Below are 17,756 nucleotides of genomic sequence, written 5' to 3'. Positions count from 1 at the left end.
CACACCCACAACACTGCTCTGGTCAAAATGGAATACCTGTAGTTAACAGGAACACACCCATAACACTGCTCTGATCAAGATGGAATACCTGTAGTTAACAGGAACACACCCATGACACTGCTCTGGTCAAAATGGAATACCTGTAGTTAACAGGAACACACCCATAACACTGCTCTGGTCAAGATGGAATACCTTTAGTTAACAGGAACACACCCATAACACTGCTCTGGTCAAGATGGAATACCTGTAGTTAACAGGAACACACCCATGACACTGCTCTGGTCAAGATGGAATACCTTTAGTTAACAGGAACACACCCATAACACTGCTCTGATCAAGATGGAATACCTGTAGTTAACAGGAACACACCCATAACACTACTCTGGTCAAGATGGAATACCTTTAGTTAACAGGAACACACCCATAACAATGCTCTGGTCAAGATGGAATACCTGTAATTAACAGGAACACACCCATAACAATGCACTGGTCAAGATGGAATACCTGTAGTTAACAGGAACACACCGATAACAATGCTCTGGTCAAGACAGAATACCTGTAGTTAACAGGAACACACCGATAACAATGCACTGGTCAAAATGGAATACCTGTAGTTAACAGGAACACACCCATAACAATGCTCTGGTCAAGATGGAATACCTGTAGTTAACAGGAACACACCGATAACAATGCTCTGGTCAAGACAGAATACCTGTAGTTAACAGGAACACACCCATAACAATGCTCTGGTCAAAATGGAATACCTGTAGTTAACAGGAACACACCCATGACACTGCTCTGGTCAAAATGGAATACCTGTAGTTAACAGGAACACACCCATAACACTGCTCTGGTCAAGATGGAATACCTGTAGTTAACAGGAACACACCCATGACACTGCTCTGGTCAAAATGGAATACCTGTAGTTAACAGGAACACACCCATAACACTGCTCTGGTCAAGATGGAATACCTGTAGTTAACAGGAACACACCCATAACACTGCTCTGGTCAAAATGAAATACCTTTAGTTAACAGGAACACACCCACAACACTGCTCTGGTCAAAATGGAATACCTGTAGTTAACAGGAACACACCCATAACACTGCTCTGATCAAGATGGAATACCTGTAGTTAACAGGAACACACCCATGACACTGCTCTGGTCAAAATGGAATACCTGTAGTTAACAGGAACACACCCATAACACTGCTCTGGTCAAGATGGAATACCTTTAGTTAACAGGAACACACCCATAACACTGCTCTGGTCAAGATGGAATACCTGTAGTTAACAGGAACACACCCATGACACTGCTCTGGTCAAGATGGAATACCTTTAGTTAACAGGAACACACCCATAACACTGCTCTGATCAAGATGGAATACCTGTAGTTAACAGGAACACACCCATAACACTACTCTGGTCAAGATGGAATACCTTTAGTTAACAGGAACACACCCATAACAATGCTCTGGTCAAGATGGAATACTGTAGTTAACAGGAACACACCCATAACAATGCTCTGATCAAGATGGAATACCAGTAGTTAACAGGAACACACCCATAACAATGCTCTGGTCAAGACAGAATACCTGTAGTTAACAGGAACACACCCATAACAATGCTCTGGTCAAGATGGAATACCTGTAGTTAACAGGAACACACCCATGACACTGCTCTGGTCAAGATGGAATACCTGTAATTAACAGGAACACACCCATAACAATGCACTGGTCAAGATGGAATACCTGTAGTTAACAGGAACACACCGATAACAATGCTCTGGTCAAGACAGAATACCTGTAGTTAACAGGAACACACCGATAACAATGCACTGGTCAAGATGGAATACCTGTAGTTAACAGGAACACACCCATAACAATGCTCTGGTCAAGATGGAATACCTGTAGTTAACAGGAACACACCGATAACAATGCTCTGGTCAAGACAGAATACCTGTAGTTAACAGGAACACACCCATAACAATGCTCTGGTCAAGATGGAATACCTGTAGTTAACAGGAACACACCCATGACACTGCTCTGGTCAAGATGGAATACCTTTAGTTAACAGGAGCACACCCATAACACTGCTCTGGTCAAGATGGAATACCTGTAGTTAACAGGAACACACCCATGACACTGCTCTGGTCAAGATGGAATACCTGTAGTTAACAGGAACACACCCATGACACTGCTCTGGTCAAGATGGAATACCTGTAATTAACAGGAACACACCCATGACACTGCTCTGGTCAAGATGGAATACCTTTAGTTAACAGGAACACACCCATAACACTGCTCTGGTCAAGATGGAATACCTGTAGTTAACAGGAACACACCCATGACTGCTCTGGTCAAGATGGAATACCTGTAGTTAACAGGAACACACCCATGACACTGCTCTGGTCAAGATGGAATACCTTTAGTTAACAGGAACACACCCATAACACTGCTCTGGTCAAGATGGAATACCTGTAATTAACAGGAACACACCCATGACACTGCTCTGGTCAAGATGGAATACCTTTAGTTAACAGGAACACACCCATAACACTGCTCTGGTCAAGATGGAATACCTGTAATTAACAGGAACACACCCATGACACTGCTCTGGTCAAAATGGAATACCTTTAGTTAACAGGAACACACCCATAACACTGCTCTGGTCAAGATGGAATACCTGTAGTTAACAGGAACACACCCATGACACTGCTCTGGTCAAGATGGAATACCTGTAGTTAACAGGAACACACCCATAACACTGCTCTGGTCAAAATGGAATACCTGTAGTTAACAGGAACACACCCATGACACTGCTCTGGTCAAGATGGAATACCTGTAATTAACAGGAACACACCGATAACAATGCACTGGTCAAGATGGAATACCTGTAGTTAACAGGAAGACACCCATAACAATGCTCTGGTCAAGATGGAATACTGTAGTTAACAGGAACACACCCATGACACTGCTCTGGTCAAGATGGAATACCTGTAGTTAACAGGAACACACCCATAACAATGCTGTGGTCAAGATGGAATACCTGTAGTTAACAGGAACACACCCATAACACTGCTCTGGTCAAGATGGAATACTGTAGTTAACAGGAACACACCCATAACAATGCTCTGGTCAAGATGGAATACTGTAGTTAACAGGAACACACCCATAACAATGCTCTGATCAAGATGGAATACCAGTAGTTAACAGGAACACACCCATAACAATGCTCTGGTCAAGACAGAATACCTGTAGTTAACAGGAACACACCCATAACAATGCTCTGGTCAAGACAAAATACCTGTAGTTAACAGGAACACACCCATGACACTGCTCTGGTCAAGAATGAATACCTGTAGTTAACAGGAACACACCCATAACAATGCTCTGGTCAAGATGGAATACCTGTAGTTAACAGGAACACACCCATAACAATGCTCTGGTCAAGACAGAATACCTGTAGTTAACAGGAACACACCCATAACACTGCTCTGGTCAAGATGGAATACCTGTAGTTAACAGGAACACACCCATAACAATGCTCTGATCAAGATGGAATACCAGTAGTTAACAGGAACACACCCATAACAATGCTCTGGTCAAGATGGAATACCTGTAGTTAACAGGAACACACCCATAACAATGCTCTGGTCAAGATGGAATACCTGTAGTTAACAGGAACACACCCATAACAATGCTCTGGTCAAGATGGAATACCTGTAGTTAACAGGAACACACCCATAACAATGCTCTGGTCAAGATGGAATACCTGTAGTTAACAGGAACACACCCATAACAATGCTCTGGTCAAGACAGAATACCTGTAGTTAACAGGAACACACCCATAACAATGCTCTTGTCAAGATGGAATACCTGTAATTAACAGGAACACACCCATAACACTGCTCTGGTCAAGATGGAATACCTGTAGTTAACAGGAACACACCCATGACACTGCTCTGGTCAAGATGGAATACCTGTAGTTAACAGGAACACACCCATAACACTGCTCTGGTCAAGATGGAATACCTGTAGTTAACAGGAACACATCCATAACACTGCTCTGGTCAAGATGGAATACCTTTAGTTAACAGGAACACACCCATAACACTGCTCTGGTCAAGATGGAATACCTGTAGTTAACAGGAACACACCCATGTCAATGCTCTGGTCAGGATGGAATACCTGTAATTAACAGGAACACACCCATAACACTGCTTGGGTCAGGATGGAATACCTATAGCAAATGTTAATGCAATGTCTAAACCAAATTTACCACTTTGCCTTTGGGGGACAATAATTACAATGTCACAGATATGTAAAATGCAGTGTTTTAAATTTTGTCAATTAATTAATGGTACATTGAAGCTATACATTTCAGTAATTATTCAGTATCTAAATATTTTATATGATTTATAATAGAAAGGAATCAACAGATTCCTATTGCATGTTGCTGTATTTAGAGGAAAGTAATATTATTTTCATGATATGATTTCTATCATTTTGGTCAGGTGTTAATAAAGGTAGTCCCATTCTCTTCTCATCACATGCCCTTTGGTCTTCATGAGTTGAGAAACAGTAATAAAGATATTTTGAAATGATAACACCTGTTCCAAAGCCTAATTATGTAATTTAGCCAAACAAAGAATCAGTCATCTGTTTCAGTCGTATGTAAGTCAGTAGTGACTATTGGTGTTTTGAAATGGTGTACAACACAAGGATCAGTGATTTGTTTTTGTAAGCATCAGTGAAGATTTAATTTATTGGATGGATGAAAGTGATCATTAATCTTGTTTGGAACATCAATAGTTGAAAGCAGTCGGGTATTAAATCTAGGACAGAAAAAAAGATTGTGTTGCATAGTGCACTAAGTTAAATAAGTTAATTACAACAGCAACAATAATAATGATGATGATAATAATAGTGATAATAATGCATAATAATAATGCAATTTTTAAAAATTCCAAGTCTGAAAATTTAACCTGTAAACAGATGCCACCTTTGTACAGTTTGACCTTTTGCCATAAGTGGCCACTATTGAAAGGTGTGTATTTCAGTTAAAATGTAACTCAGAACAAGTTAAAACCTATAAATGTTCCCTATTTGTCAACACTTCGAATAATGAGCATTCCCTTTGTGATACCTGCAAAAGAAAATGCAAGATTTACAGATGTTTCGGGTATTGATGTAACAGAAGCATGTGGTACATATTAATGTTAATAAATAAAGGTGCTGATATATGTACTATGGTGAGCAGAGTATGATACAACAGAGCAAAGCATCAGTAACTGAACATCGTATGATGACTTTTGAATTTGTATATGTCAGAACCAAATTCAAGTTTGCCCTAGGCACCAAACAAGTAGATTTTTCCAAACCCAAGATATGCATCTTCCATCAGTGTTTGTTTTAAAAAAATGTTTAATGATATCCTTAACAATTTGAAGTTTGGCTTGATTGATTGCAGAAAGTATTTCTAGATAAATTTTGAAATAACAAGACATGCCTTTGTGGTTTTCCCTGTACAAACTTTGAACTGCATTCATTTAGTAACAGTTATCATTTTACCAGACCCTCATATGTATAAGATCTCAAAAAGCCCTGCATGACTCTAATTGAATGAGATCTCACAGAGCCTTGCATGAGTCTAATTGAATGAGATCACACACAACCTTGCTTGAGTCTAATTGAATGAGATCTCACAGAGCCTTGCATGAGTCTAACTGAATGAGATCACACACAAACTTGCATGAGTCTAATTAAATACCATTTCACACAAACTTGCATGAGTCTCATTAAATAAGATCTCACACAACCTTGCATGAGTCTCATTAAATGAGATCTCACAGAGCCTGTCATGAGTCTAATTGAATGTGATCTCACACAACCTTGCATGAGTCATTAAATGAGATCTCAGCCTATCATGAGTAATTGAATGAGATCTCACACAACCTTGCATGAGTCTAATTAAGTGAGATCACACAATATTGCATGAGTCTCATTGAATGAGATCTCACAGAGCCTATTATGAGTCTAATTGAATTAGATCACAGCATAGCATGAGTGTAATTAAATGGGATCACACAGAAACTGGCATCAGCCTAATTGAATCAGATCACACAGAGCCTTGTATGAGTCTAATTGAATCAGATCACACAGAAACTTGCATCAGTCTAATTGAATCAGATCACACAGAGCCTCGCATGAGTCTAATTGAATCAAATCTGTCCTGCATGAGGCTATTTGAATCAGATCACACGGGGGACGCTCACCAGTTATTATGTACTTTTGAGAGAGTGACATGTAAGGTGATGTTGTTTGCATTTAAAACATGCACAATGGAGAGAATGTTGGCATACTTTTATGTAATTAATGTAATGTGGATGATACTTCTCCTTCAAATACGTTCCCCGATCACATTAACATTAGGGATATAAGCCTGCTACCTCTCGAATCCAGCCCTACTAAAATATGAAAATTTGTCTTTTCTGTCTATCTTGTATAGACCAAAAGGGCAATAACTCTTGCCCCTTACCTCCCCTTGCCACTGCCAGGTGTCACAAGTTTTTAAGCTTCGCTTGTACTGATGACACGTACATTATACCTCCAAACAATCCAAGCCATCTTAGCATTAAAATTGGACCATCCGAAGTTAAATTTGGATTTATTGCGTTGGACAATCATTCTTCTACAGGTTGTATACATTATTTTAACAATTTTTTCAAAATTGAGTGACTTTGTCGCCCTTACGGATTTCGTCAACTGAAGACCATGTTACACACGCTATCGCTGAACTCATGTTGTCAATTAAGAGTTAACGCGACACTGACTAATTTTGCTTACTCCGTTAGTAATGGTTGTGGTATTAGCGATTTAGTAACATGCTGAATTGCTAATTTGTGCTTTGTTTTCTTTTCTTGTGTCATTTCAGTAGAAATGTCAACCAAATGCATGATATGAAAAAAGTTCAAAGCAAAAGAAGACAACCATGACTCTTGTATTGTATGTACCAAGTGTACATCATCTATACCATGCAGCGTGTGTAATACTTGGACAGAGCAAATGTGGGCTGATGTAGTCCAGAAGGCAGGGGGACGTTGGGGTCCCCCCTCCACCTAAAGTTCGTCGTTTGCAACCGTTAGCCACAGTAACATCAGCGGCAATGGAGGAAAATAATATTGACAGGGTACAACAGTCCACCTTTGAACAGATGCGTCGTTTGGTCCAGGAAACGACAACGCAGCTATTGACATCAAGCCAGATATTACCCTTATTTCCCTCGCTCGCTTCCATAGCTTTTTCAGAATCTTTGGGGGAATGTTCCCCCAATTTTAGGCTGCCCAGTGGGTGTAAGTCCCCCCGCATGTCCGAGCATGGCCTTCGGGCCTGTAAGTCAGGACGCATGGGGTTTTTACTGGATCCATCGGATCCATTTCATTATACAACCTCTATGTCACCGGCCGTCCAGCTGTCCCAGCATGGGGACCCTATTGCTAAAACGGTCCGACCAAATATGATTTATGGGGATCTTAGTGATAAATCCGTCCGTCAAGGTGTACCGCCGGCAACATACCAATACTATGGCGGAGATTTTAGTGAGAAATCTGTCCGTCCAGCCAGGCCATTGGAGCAGCTGGTACCGGTGATAGCAGGACCGTCGCCAACATTCAGGCCGACCACGAGCCAGACAAACCAGCTGGCAGGGCCGGCCGTCCATATGTTCACGGCTTATCCACAAGGGAGAGTTAGTGACAGTGTCAAGGATGACGGAATCGCGTCATCTGTGCCACCTGGTTTGCTGTATCCAGAGATGCAAGCTATTTCAGAATACGACTTGGCACACAGTGAGGGTGATGAAACTCCTGCAAATTAGCCATACACAGATCCAGCCATGGAATGGACTGAGTTTGCTTCAAGGCGGCAGTGGAAGGAAATTTATAGGGTGTTGACAACTTCAGAATGCCCTCCACCTCCTACCGCCACTCAAGACTACAAAGTTAAGGCGTCTGTAGATCTTGACGGGGAGGAAGAGACGCCATCCTTCCAGCTCCTTCCCCAGTTGGCAAATTTTAAGGAGATCAATGATCGTCTATCAGGATGAATAGGTGATCCGGGGATTGCTAAGGCGTTCTTTTCAGAAAGCCAAGTACCAGCGACGTTCTCATGTTGCTGGTACAAAACTCATTCAGACGCCTTCAGTACGGATCTTCCGGCCCTGGACAAAAATATGGCAGCAGTTCACATGTCCGCTCCACTGTTTTACAAAGTGGACAAAAATGTGTTCCATGCCACGTCAAGGCTAGTCTGGAACATAGTCGCTATGTCTTCAATGTTAGACTTGGCTTCATTAGCCATTTTCTGACTCGCAGAAAAATTAGACAATGGTCACTCTTGGGAAGCGACGGCCCAGATTGCTGGAGTTATTAACAGGGCAGCTCACCATTCCATTGCTAATGCGTTGACTGCTTCTGCCAACTTAGACCTGATACAACGTGACGCATGTCTGAGGTCCACATTGCTCAAGCCCCATCATACTCTGGCTTTACGGATGACTCCATTTGGGTCGCCTTTACTCTTTGGAGGAAAAAACTGAAGAAGTTCCGAAGCAGGCAGCTCAGGAACTGCCCCTCAAACTCGCCGCCCAACCCTCGCAGGCATTTAGAAAAAATCAGCCCCTGCCACAGCGGAGGGATGATTGGCGGACCAGGGACAAGGGATCCTTACAACAAAATGTGCAGTATAGATCCCAACCCAATGCCAGGAGACAACAGTCTAATCAAGCTAGGAGGCAACCATACAGAGGCGGTAAGAAACAAAGTTTCTCCGTCTTCAAGCCTCCTAACTCTAAAAGTTGACATACCCTCTCCACCACCCGCGGACAGCCTACCTGTGGGCGGCCGCCTCCTGCAATTTCAGGACCACTGGACCACCTTTTTTCCTCAGAACGATTGGGTGATCCAAGTAATTTTGGAGGGGCTTCGGATTTCATTTATCCAACCCCCTCCTCGTCCTTCTCTAACCCTCTTCACGGACGTACCGTCCGATTGGGAGAAGGATACCTTTCTACAACAGAAGATATGGTCGCTCATGGAAAAACGGGCAGTGGAGATTGTGGAAAAAAAACCCCACAATCGTTGGGGTTTTATTCCAGGCTGTTTCTTATCCAGAAGGCAAACAGCAAGTTGAGGCCGATCATCGACCTGAGTCACCTCAACCAATACATTTTACCACCGAAATTCAAGATGGAAACGGCGAGATCAATCCGTCTTTCCATCCGGCGGGACGAGTATGCCGTCAGTCTAGATATGACTGACGCATATTTTCACGTCCCTATCCACCCCGCGTCACGAAAATTATTCCGATTCGCTTCCCGCGACGTGGTTTATCAGTTCCAGGTCCTACCCTTTGGCCTCAACATCAGCCTTGGGTTTTTACCAAGGTTATGGATTGTGTCATCACCCTGTTCAGCTTGACTTCATCTACAGGGACGGCAGTGTACTTGGACGACATCCTCCAGAAACATATGGTAAGTTCTATTCTGCTCAAAGGCAGAAATGATCTTTTACCACTTTTAGATCATCTAGGCTTTCTCATGAACTGGAAAAAGTCCGATCTCCGTCCATCCCAATGTTTTGTCCATCTGGGTATGGAGTTTCTCACCGATCTGAATCTGGTATGGCTTCCTCGCGCTCGCGTAATCTGGATCATTGAACTCGTCGAGTCCATTTTCAACAGGATGTGGATTTCAGCGAGAGAATTCTTGCAACTCCTCTGATTATTCAATGCGGCAGCGGACTTGATCCCGCTTGGTTGTCTTTTTATGCGCCCCTTACAAATGACGTTACTGGCGATATGGTGCCCCTTTTCAAGTCCCCTCAATCAAACAATAATGATCACGCCCGAGATACGATCATTCCTGCGTCAGTGGCACAACCCCGGTTGGCTGTCCACGGGGATTCCTCTAGAGATGTCCCAAGTGGAGATAATGGTATGTACCCACGCCAGTACCTATGGTTGGGGTGCCCACCTGTTGCCGGACTTCGCTACAGTCAGCGGCACGTGGGAGCCAGGGGAGAGGCCTCTCCACATCAACCTTTTAGAAATGAAGGCTGTCATCAATGCCTTTCATTTCTGGAAGGATCAACTCTCAGGAAAAACTGTCCTCATTATGTCAGACAGCTCGGTGGTGGTGACTTACCTCCTCAAACAAGGGGGCACCAAATCACCAGACTTGTGCATTCTGATCTGGCAGTTTCTACGTTGGTGCGACAACCTCCACATCAACGTACAAATCAGACACATTCCCGGCAGACTCAATGTCTTGGTCAACACTCGATCCAGGAAATGTCAAGTCATTCACATGGAATGGTCACTCCATCAATCAGTCTTTCTTTGGATTTGCACACTTTGGGGGCGTCCGATGATCGATCTTTTTGCGACAAGGTGGAATCGCAAGTTGCCCACTTTCGTCTCTCTGGTTCCAGACACAGAGGCTTGGGCTGTGGACGCTCTGTCAATCAGCTGGGAGGGGTTGTGGGCATTTCGCCTACCCTCCCACGGTTTTGGTACCAAAAATAAGCCAGAGGTTAAGGGGTCAGAACTGTCGGATGATTCTGATTGCCCCTCTCAGATGGAACAAGTCCTGGGTCACTGATCTACTCAACCTAGCGATAGATTTACCCAGGAAGATTCCAACCAGCCCAAATCTTCTCAAACAACCGCGGTCACGGGTGTTCCACCCCTGCCCGGACCGTCTTCTTCACACTTGGCTCTTGTCCGGACAGCCTTGCGAGACAAACAATTTAAACCTTCGATTGTGGAGAGAATCTCAAGAGCAAGAAGGCCCTCCACTCTGAAGGCTTACGAGGGAAAGTGGCATGTTTTCAGGGACTGGTGCCATATCAATAACATCGTCCCTTTGAGTGTCTCAATACCTCAACTGGCCGACTTTTTTCTCTGGCTTCTCGAGGAGAAACAGTTGGCCCCAATTACTATCAAAGGCTACCGCTCCATGATATCAGACACATTCCGCCATCATGGTAGATGTGATATTGGGCATAACAAAGATCTATCAGATCTTTTAGCCAATTTTGATTTCAATCGACCAAAATCTCTCACCCTGTTTCCAAAATGGAATCTGTCCTGGGTTTTAACATGGCTCAATTCAGGCAAATTTGAACCTTTAGCCCACACTTCATTAAAGCTACTATCATACAAAACATGTTTCTTGATAGCATTAGCTTCAGCATGCAGGGTGAGTGAGTTACATGCCCTTTCCAGTGACCCGAACTTTCTTCAGTCCAGATCAAATGGTTCGGTGGTCCTCCTGACGCAACAGGCTTTATAGCCAAAAATAGGTTACCATATATTGGCAATCAAAGAATCGTCATTCACTCGCTCTCTTCCATAGATAAGTCAAGAGCAACAGCCATGCAAGATCCTGTTTGTGCACTCAAGCACTATTTAAAACACACAGAGGCGTATCGGGACACACGTAAGAGCCTCTTTCTTCCGGTCAAAGCTGGTAAACGGGATATCACCCCTCAAGCCCTTGCTTCAGGGCTGAAGTGAGTTATATGCTCAGTGTACTCTGAGGTCTCACAAGATCAGAGTTGCCTCATGAAGATTACAGCTCATGAGATTAGAGCAATCGCGGCGAGCCTTGCATTCGAACGCAATGTTTCGATCCGAGATATAATAGAAGCTGTTGGCTGGCATGCAGAATCAACCTTCTCCAGTTTTTATCTCAGAGATTTGGCTTCGCAAAGGCAAACCTTGAATCTGGTAGGTCCGGTGTCGGCAGCCCAGATGACCACCAGACCCATATAAAACAATCAGCACAGCCTATCAGCTTCGCTGGATTCGCCAGTGAAATTTCATAGGTAAGAAGATTTCAATAACTATCTTCTTAACTGTATATAGGGGTCACATATCACGGGGCCCTAGGCTGTGTTGCTGATGAAATTAGGAGAATGGGTTATTGTTCAAATGGGGAATCCAGCCATCATTCCCTAGAAGGTACCCGGGGTGGAGGTAGGATGTTCAGCATTCCCTCCTCCTATTACCTATTCTCCTAACGTTAATGTGGTCGGGGAACGTATTTGAAGGAGAAAGCAAATTGTTAGTAAATTATGTTTCTCCGAGAATACTTACCCGATCACATTACTTAAAAACCCTCCCAACCACCCCGCTATGCGAGCATCCTTGTATAATATATATCGCTCAGCTTAAAAAACTAGTGACACCTGGCGGTGGCAAGGAGAGGTAAGGGGCAAGAGTTATTGCCCTTTGGTCTATATGAGATAGACAGAAAAGATGAATTTTCATCCTTTAGTAGGGCTGGATTCGAGAGGTAGCAGGCTTATATCCCTAACGTTAATGTGATCGGGTAAGTATTCTCGGAGAAACATAATTTACTAAAAATTTGCTTTCTTTGGATATTGTACTTTTGGCACACTGCTAACTAAAATGACTACTCCCTTGTGCTAAAAAAGTCAGCCTGAATTAGTCTAAAGTACACTATCCATAGCAGCTATTAAAATAGGGAAAATGAATTTTCCCAGACTAGACTGCACCGGCTTCTGAAAGTGCAATGAATGAATTACCAAATATGTAAAATGTAAAAATGTTATTGGCTCTTTTTTATTCAATTTACCTCTGAAGTTCAGGAAGTGAAAATAACCAAGTGGAGCTAGCACTCTTTTGAAAGGTGCACATCTGGAGTAAGGCCAAGCTGTATACTCTATAACCCATATTACACCCATCAATTATACACCAAAATAAAGGGAATTAAAGGTTCTTTGAATTATACCTAAGATATACAAGGTCTTTTTTAAATAGCCAGTATAACCAGTGAGGAAAACGGGGGAATTTTTTTTTCTTCAAACTTCTAACCCTATTCAAAATACAAAACTGTAGAGCACCATCACAGAGCCATGCATGAGTATAATTGAATCAGATCACACAGAGCCTTGCATGAGTCTAATTCAGTGGGATCACACAGAAACTTACATCAGTCAAACTGAATCAGATCACACAGTCTGGCATGAGTCTAATTTAATCAGATCTGTCCTGTATGCATCTAATTGAATCAGATCACACAGCCTTGCATGAGTCTAATTAAATGGGATCACACAGAGCCTTGCACGAGTCTAATTGAATCAGATAGCCCTGCATGACTCTAATTGAATGAGATGACACAGAGCCTTGCATGAGTCTAATAAATGAGATCTCACTGAGCCCTGTATGAGTCTATTTGAATGAGATCTAATAGGTTGGCACGAGTCAAATTGAATGAGATCTCACATAGCTATGCGCATTTCTGATTGAATGAGACTAATATCAACTTTGAATCGATAAATATTTGGCCTTACATTGGATTGCTGGCAATTGATTGTTTTATTTTCAAGACATAATAAACACGCAAATAAAGTGTCACTTATTTAGCTTGGCCACACAAACTTAACAGACGGTTTTATGTGAAAGTAACTTTGGGGAACTACCTTTGATAATGCTTGTCAACAGTAATCATATTTTCTAATCTTAATGCAGTTACAAAAAACCTTTGCTTTCTTGATTTTAGAATTCAAGCTGAAAGAAACCCTTCAGAAGGAAGATATAGAATTAACACATGAACTTCATCGCACAGACAGACAGTATCGTGAAATTTATGGTGTGGTGCAAAAGCTGTCAGACACATATGAAAACTGCAAAGGACATGCACCCCCACAACGATACACTGAGTTAAAAGACATGATTAAAATGACGATATCTGATGACATTTTGGCTGCTGTGAAACAGGCCACTCAATCACAAGACCCTGGGCCACCTAAAGGGAAAATGGCAGGGCTAGTGCTAGCTTGTCGGCAGTTATCAAATAATGCAGGTGATTCACTGAATGTCGATGGAAAAGCAAGTAGTTCTACACAACCACAACCATCACGGCAATCTAGTGGGAAGGTCACTCGACTGTTGCAAGCCTCCTATTCATTCAATGGAGCTGCTGGGGATTCTTCTGACAGTATGTTTTTGATTTGTTTTATTTTTGTTGCGTTGTCTGTGAAATTGTACTTTAATGGAAGTCATCCCTCTCTTCATAGTTTCATTGTAATGAGTTTTAATTTACTGGCTCTTAATTGTGAAATATTGCCTTGCAGAAGTAAAAGGAATTTTAATTATTCACAACTGATTGTCATGAGGAGTGCTTCATTCTAACTGTAGCTCTTACTGATAATTTCCCAGAATACCTTATCTTATGGCCTGTTGTCTGCCACTCATTAGCACAAGATTTTTATTGTTGCTCCTCACAGACTGCAGTATGAGTATGGGTGTCATTTGTAATGAGATCTCTGAAAAATTAGGAATAACATGCAGTACAATGGTCATTTTATAATTGTGTTGTGAGTAATTGTAAATAATAAGCTTTATAAAATGAAGTTTTTCACTTTTTTTGTCTAAATTCCTTGTATTTTCAAGATAACCAACCTCAGAAATATTGAAAACATGACTCCAAGAGGTTTCAATGCACTTCACCTTTTATTCATGCAAAAACATTGTGTAATACATCACTGTATTTTGCATGTGAATATATTCAGATGTTACCATAAAGCAAGGTTTCCTTTTTCAAAATGTTAATTTTGTATTTCTCTTGTACTATTAGTAAAATACTGATGACATGATTTTGATACCAGTAATAGTGAAAATTGTGGCAATCCTTGTGTAGGACTGTCACTTCAGGGATTTAAATTTACTGCAAACTTTGGAACTCACCTCTCCATAATTAACTGTGTCTGTGAAACAAAGCTTTTCATTGGCACCAAAAACTGCCTGAGTTGCCTTCATTTCTATCTTTGTTCAGATTTGTGAAATAGTAAGATAAACCAATGAATAATGTTAGATACTTTAATTATGTTGCTTACAAAATAAAAATATTTATAAGAGTTTGATTGGTCGGTCGAAATGAATTGATATTTATAACAGTGTTTAATTGGTCAGTTCAGATGAATTGATCTGACAAAATACTGTGACCACCTTCTCATATGTATGTAGGATTTGCATGCCTTTTGACTTTTTTATTACACTCCTTTTTATTTGATTTGATACAAAAGACATAACGTGATAATACAAAGCAAGTATGCTTTTAATTAATTCTACCAATACAAGAAACACTTATGCAAATTAGATAAATACACGGCACTTAGATTCTCACAGAAATACTCATAAACATAGTTGTGACAGTAGATTGCCATTTTCAGATTTAATACAAAAGGACATATCACATTATCAATGATTTCACTGAAACTGAATTTAAAAGATTTAAACATTAATTTCACTTGGCAAAATTTATTTGTCATTTATTTCTTAAGTTGCTGTCAACAGTAGGCATGATTGAAATTTTGTAAAGTATTGCTATTTACACTGAGAAGTTTTTTGTAATGAAAACTTTACAAAATATATGACCTTTTGTTAAAATTTGCAAATTTTACAATGTTCATATGTTTGGGTACTAACTGTCTTTTTTGACAATAAAATGAGTAATATATCAAGGTTTCATTTACCAGTTTTGATAATGATTTACTTCATATTCAGCCAAAACATAGGGGACAAAAAGGGTGCAGGTTTTCATGGGACACTACGTCTGATGGCTGGTGATATCAACATCAGGTTTTCACTGAAAGGCTTCTTACGATGTATACTTGATCCTAAATCTAAATGGTGCCAATCTGACATACAGTAAGGCCACCATGGCAGCCATCTTGAAATGTTATCATTATTCTTCCAGGATGGAAACTCATATTGGCATGGGGTTTTCACGAGAAGATTTCTTTTGATATCTAGCTGGTCCTAAAGGAAAATGGTGATGCTCAGACATCCAGTGTGGTCACCACAGCAGCAATCTTTAAAATCAAGTTTTTTGCTATTCCACCTGATTGGATGGTCATCATTGGGTTTTCACTGATGCATTCTAATGGTGTTCATTTGGTCCTAAGTGAAAATGATGCTGATCTTACATCTGATATGGCAGCCACAGAAGCTAATTTGAAAATCTTATTGCTCAAGAATATCTGTGATGGTTTCAGTACTCAGCAGTAAAAAAAGAATAAACGGTCTTATCTTCAGTTCCTGTAAATTCTTTTCAGACAGTAGAGTGTAAGTATTTTTGAGGTAGTCTTATAAGAAAGTGTGAAAATTAAACATGGATTTTCGTTTTAGTCCAAATATTTTTGCAAAAATGTAAGAAGTACCAGTTGACATTAAAGATAGAGAAGGGACTTTTTTTCGTACAATTCAAAGGGTAAAGGAAGTTTGGGTATGGAAGTCTAGTATGGTGGTTTCAGGTGCATTTTTAGTTCACCAGACCATAAGACAAAGCGAGTTTATGGTATGGCCCTGTGTCCATTTTGTGTCATGTTTCCATCAACAATTCTTATTTTTTAATTTCCTCTTAAAAACCACAGACCAATTTTACACAGATTTTGTACAGAACATGGTGGCGTTAAGGGCTGTCAGAGTTAAAGAAATGATGCCAGTCTGCCATCATATAGCACAACCATTACTAAAAATGACCACACAAAATGTGCTAAATGGAAGACCTTTCAAGTTTATGCAAATGATGCCTATCTAAAATTATCTATGCCTGTTGTTACAGAAAACAGAGATACCTTTAATAACATCTACAAAAATTGCATCATAGGTTTGACCAAGCTTGATAGAATGCATCCTGACATGAAGACATTTCAGATTTATATAAATACATGTATGTAATTCCAATATGCTAGTAAGAGTAGAAAAAACCTTTAAATGACTTCTGACAATCACTGAGTAGAATTTAATCTTTGAAAGATAGCACCATGGCAGAGAGGGCTTGTAAACTGACATGTCATACATTGGGTCTTTACCATTACTAAATTAGTAAAACCTTTATATGACTTCTACAAAATGGCTTAGCAGAATTTGATATCTGGTAAGAAAAAAAAAAAAAATGAAGACCTTTTAATTTTTTACAAATAGTGCGAATGTGCCATCAAATTTGGCCATGATTAGTAAAAATAGGAAAGTCCTTAAACAACTTTTCCTAACTCCTGAATTTAATTTTATGAAACTTGATCCTGGCATGAAGACCAAAAGATGTGAATCTGCCATCAGAATATGGCTGGTTATTAGAAATAGAAAACAACATAAGCAACTTGTCAAAACATTCAGAACAGAATTTGACCAAATTTTTTTGAAAGCATTCTAGCATAGAGTACTAAAAACTGTCACATGATCAGTTTCCTGCCATATGAGAGTATTTTAGGTCCTTTCCAGTATTTTCTGGTAATTTGTTATAAGATTGGTTTTCAGCATATAACATTCTATTATTCAGAACAGTTCATTCTAGTCCTTCCTAGTCTTTTGCAGTGATTTGTGTTAAATGATCATTTTCATGCCATCATCCAGAACACTCATTTCACTTGATTGTGTTTTCTTCATGATGTCCTGTTTTGTTTGTTGACTTTAAATTAGATTTCTACAGCATGGTTTTTTCTCAAACTGTATCAGCAATATTTTTATAAACCTTTTTGCGTGTCTTTGCTTTGAAATGAGTTAGTGATTATAAGCCTACCCCAAGCAATGAAAGACACATACAAGTTTAGTGTAAATTATTCTAAAGCCTGGTCTTGCATAAAATCTTCATGCCTCAATGATGGCCATGCTTACTGTGTGATGTACAGTGTGGGTTTCTCTTAGAGGCATGGAGGGAGAGATGAC

General features: G+C 40.6%; 1 protein-coding gene across 2 annotated transcripts in view; it reads left to right on the top strand.

Annotated features, from left to right (window-relative positions):
- The window catches only part of LOC149802425 (uncharacterized), a 45,571-nt gene that overhangs the window by 10,403 nt on the left and 17,412 nt on the right, over positions 1–17,756 (top strand). For both annotated transcript variants that reach the window (XR_016420030.1, XM_089951635.1), the window contains exon 3: positions 13,588–14,025. Coding sequence is in view for 1 of the 2 variants with exons in the window: in XM_089951635.1 (XP_089807761.1) it covers positions 13,588–14,025 (438 nt within the window). In the remaining variant the exon portion in view is untranslated. The remainder of the gene's footprint in view (positions 1–13,587; positions 14,026–17,756) is intronic.

Source organism: Sinohyriopsis cumingii, chromosome 3, assembly GCF_028554795.1.
Source record: "Sinohyriopsis cumingii isolate HCF-2022 chromosome 3, ASM2855479v2, whole genome shotgun sequence".
Lineage (NCBI taxonomy): Eukaryota > Metazoa > Mollusca > Bivalvia > Unionida > Unionidae > Sinohyriopsis > Sinohyriopsis cumingii.
The sequence above is the reverse complement of the archived record's forward strand: the minus strand, read 5'-3'. Positions and strand labels throughout refer to the sequence as shown.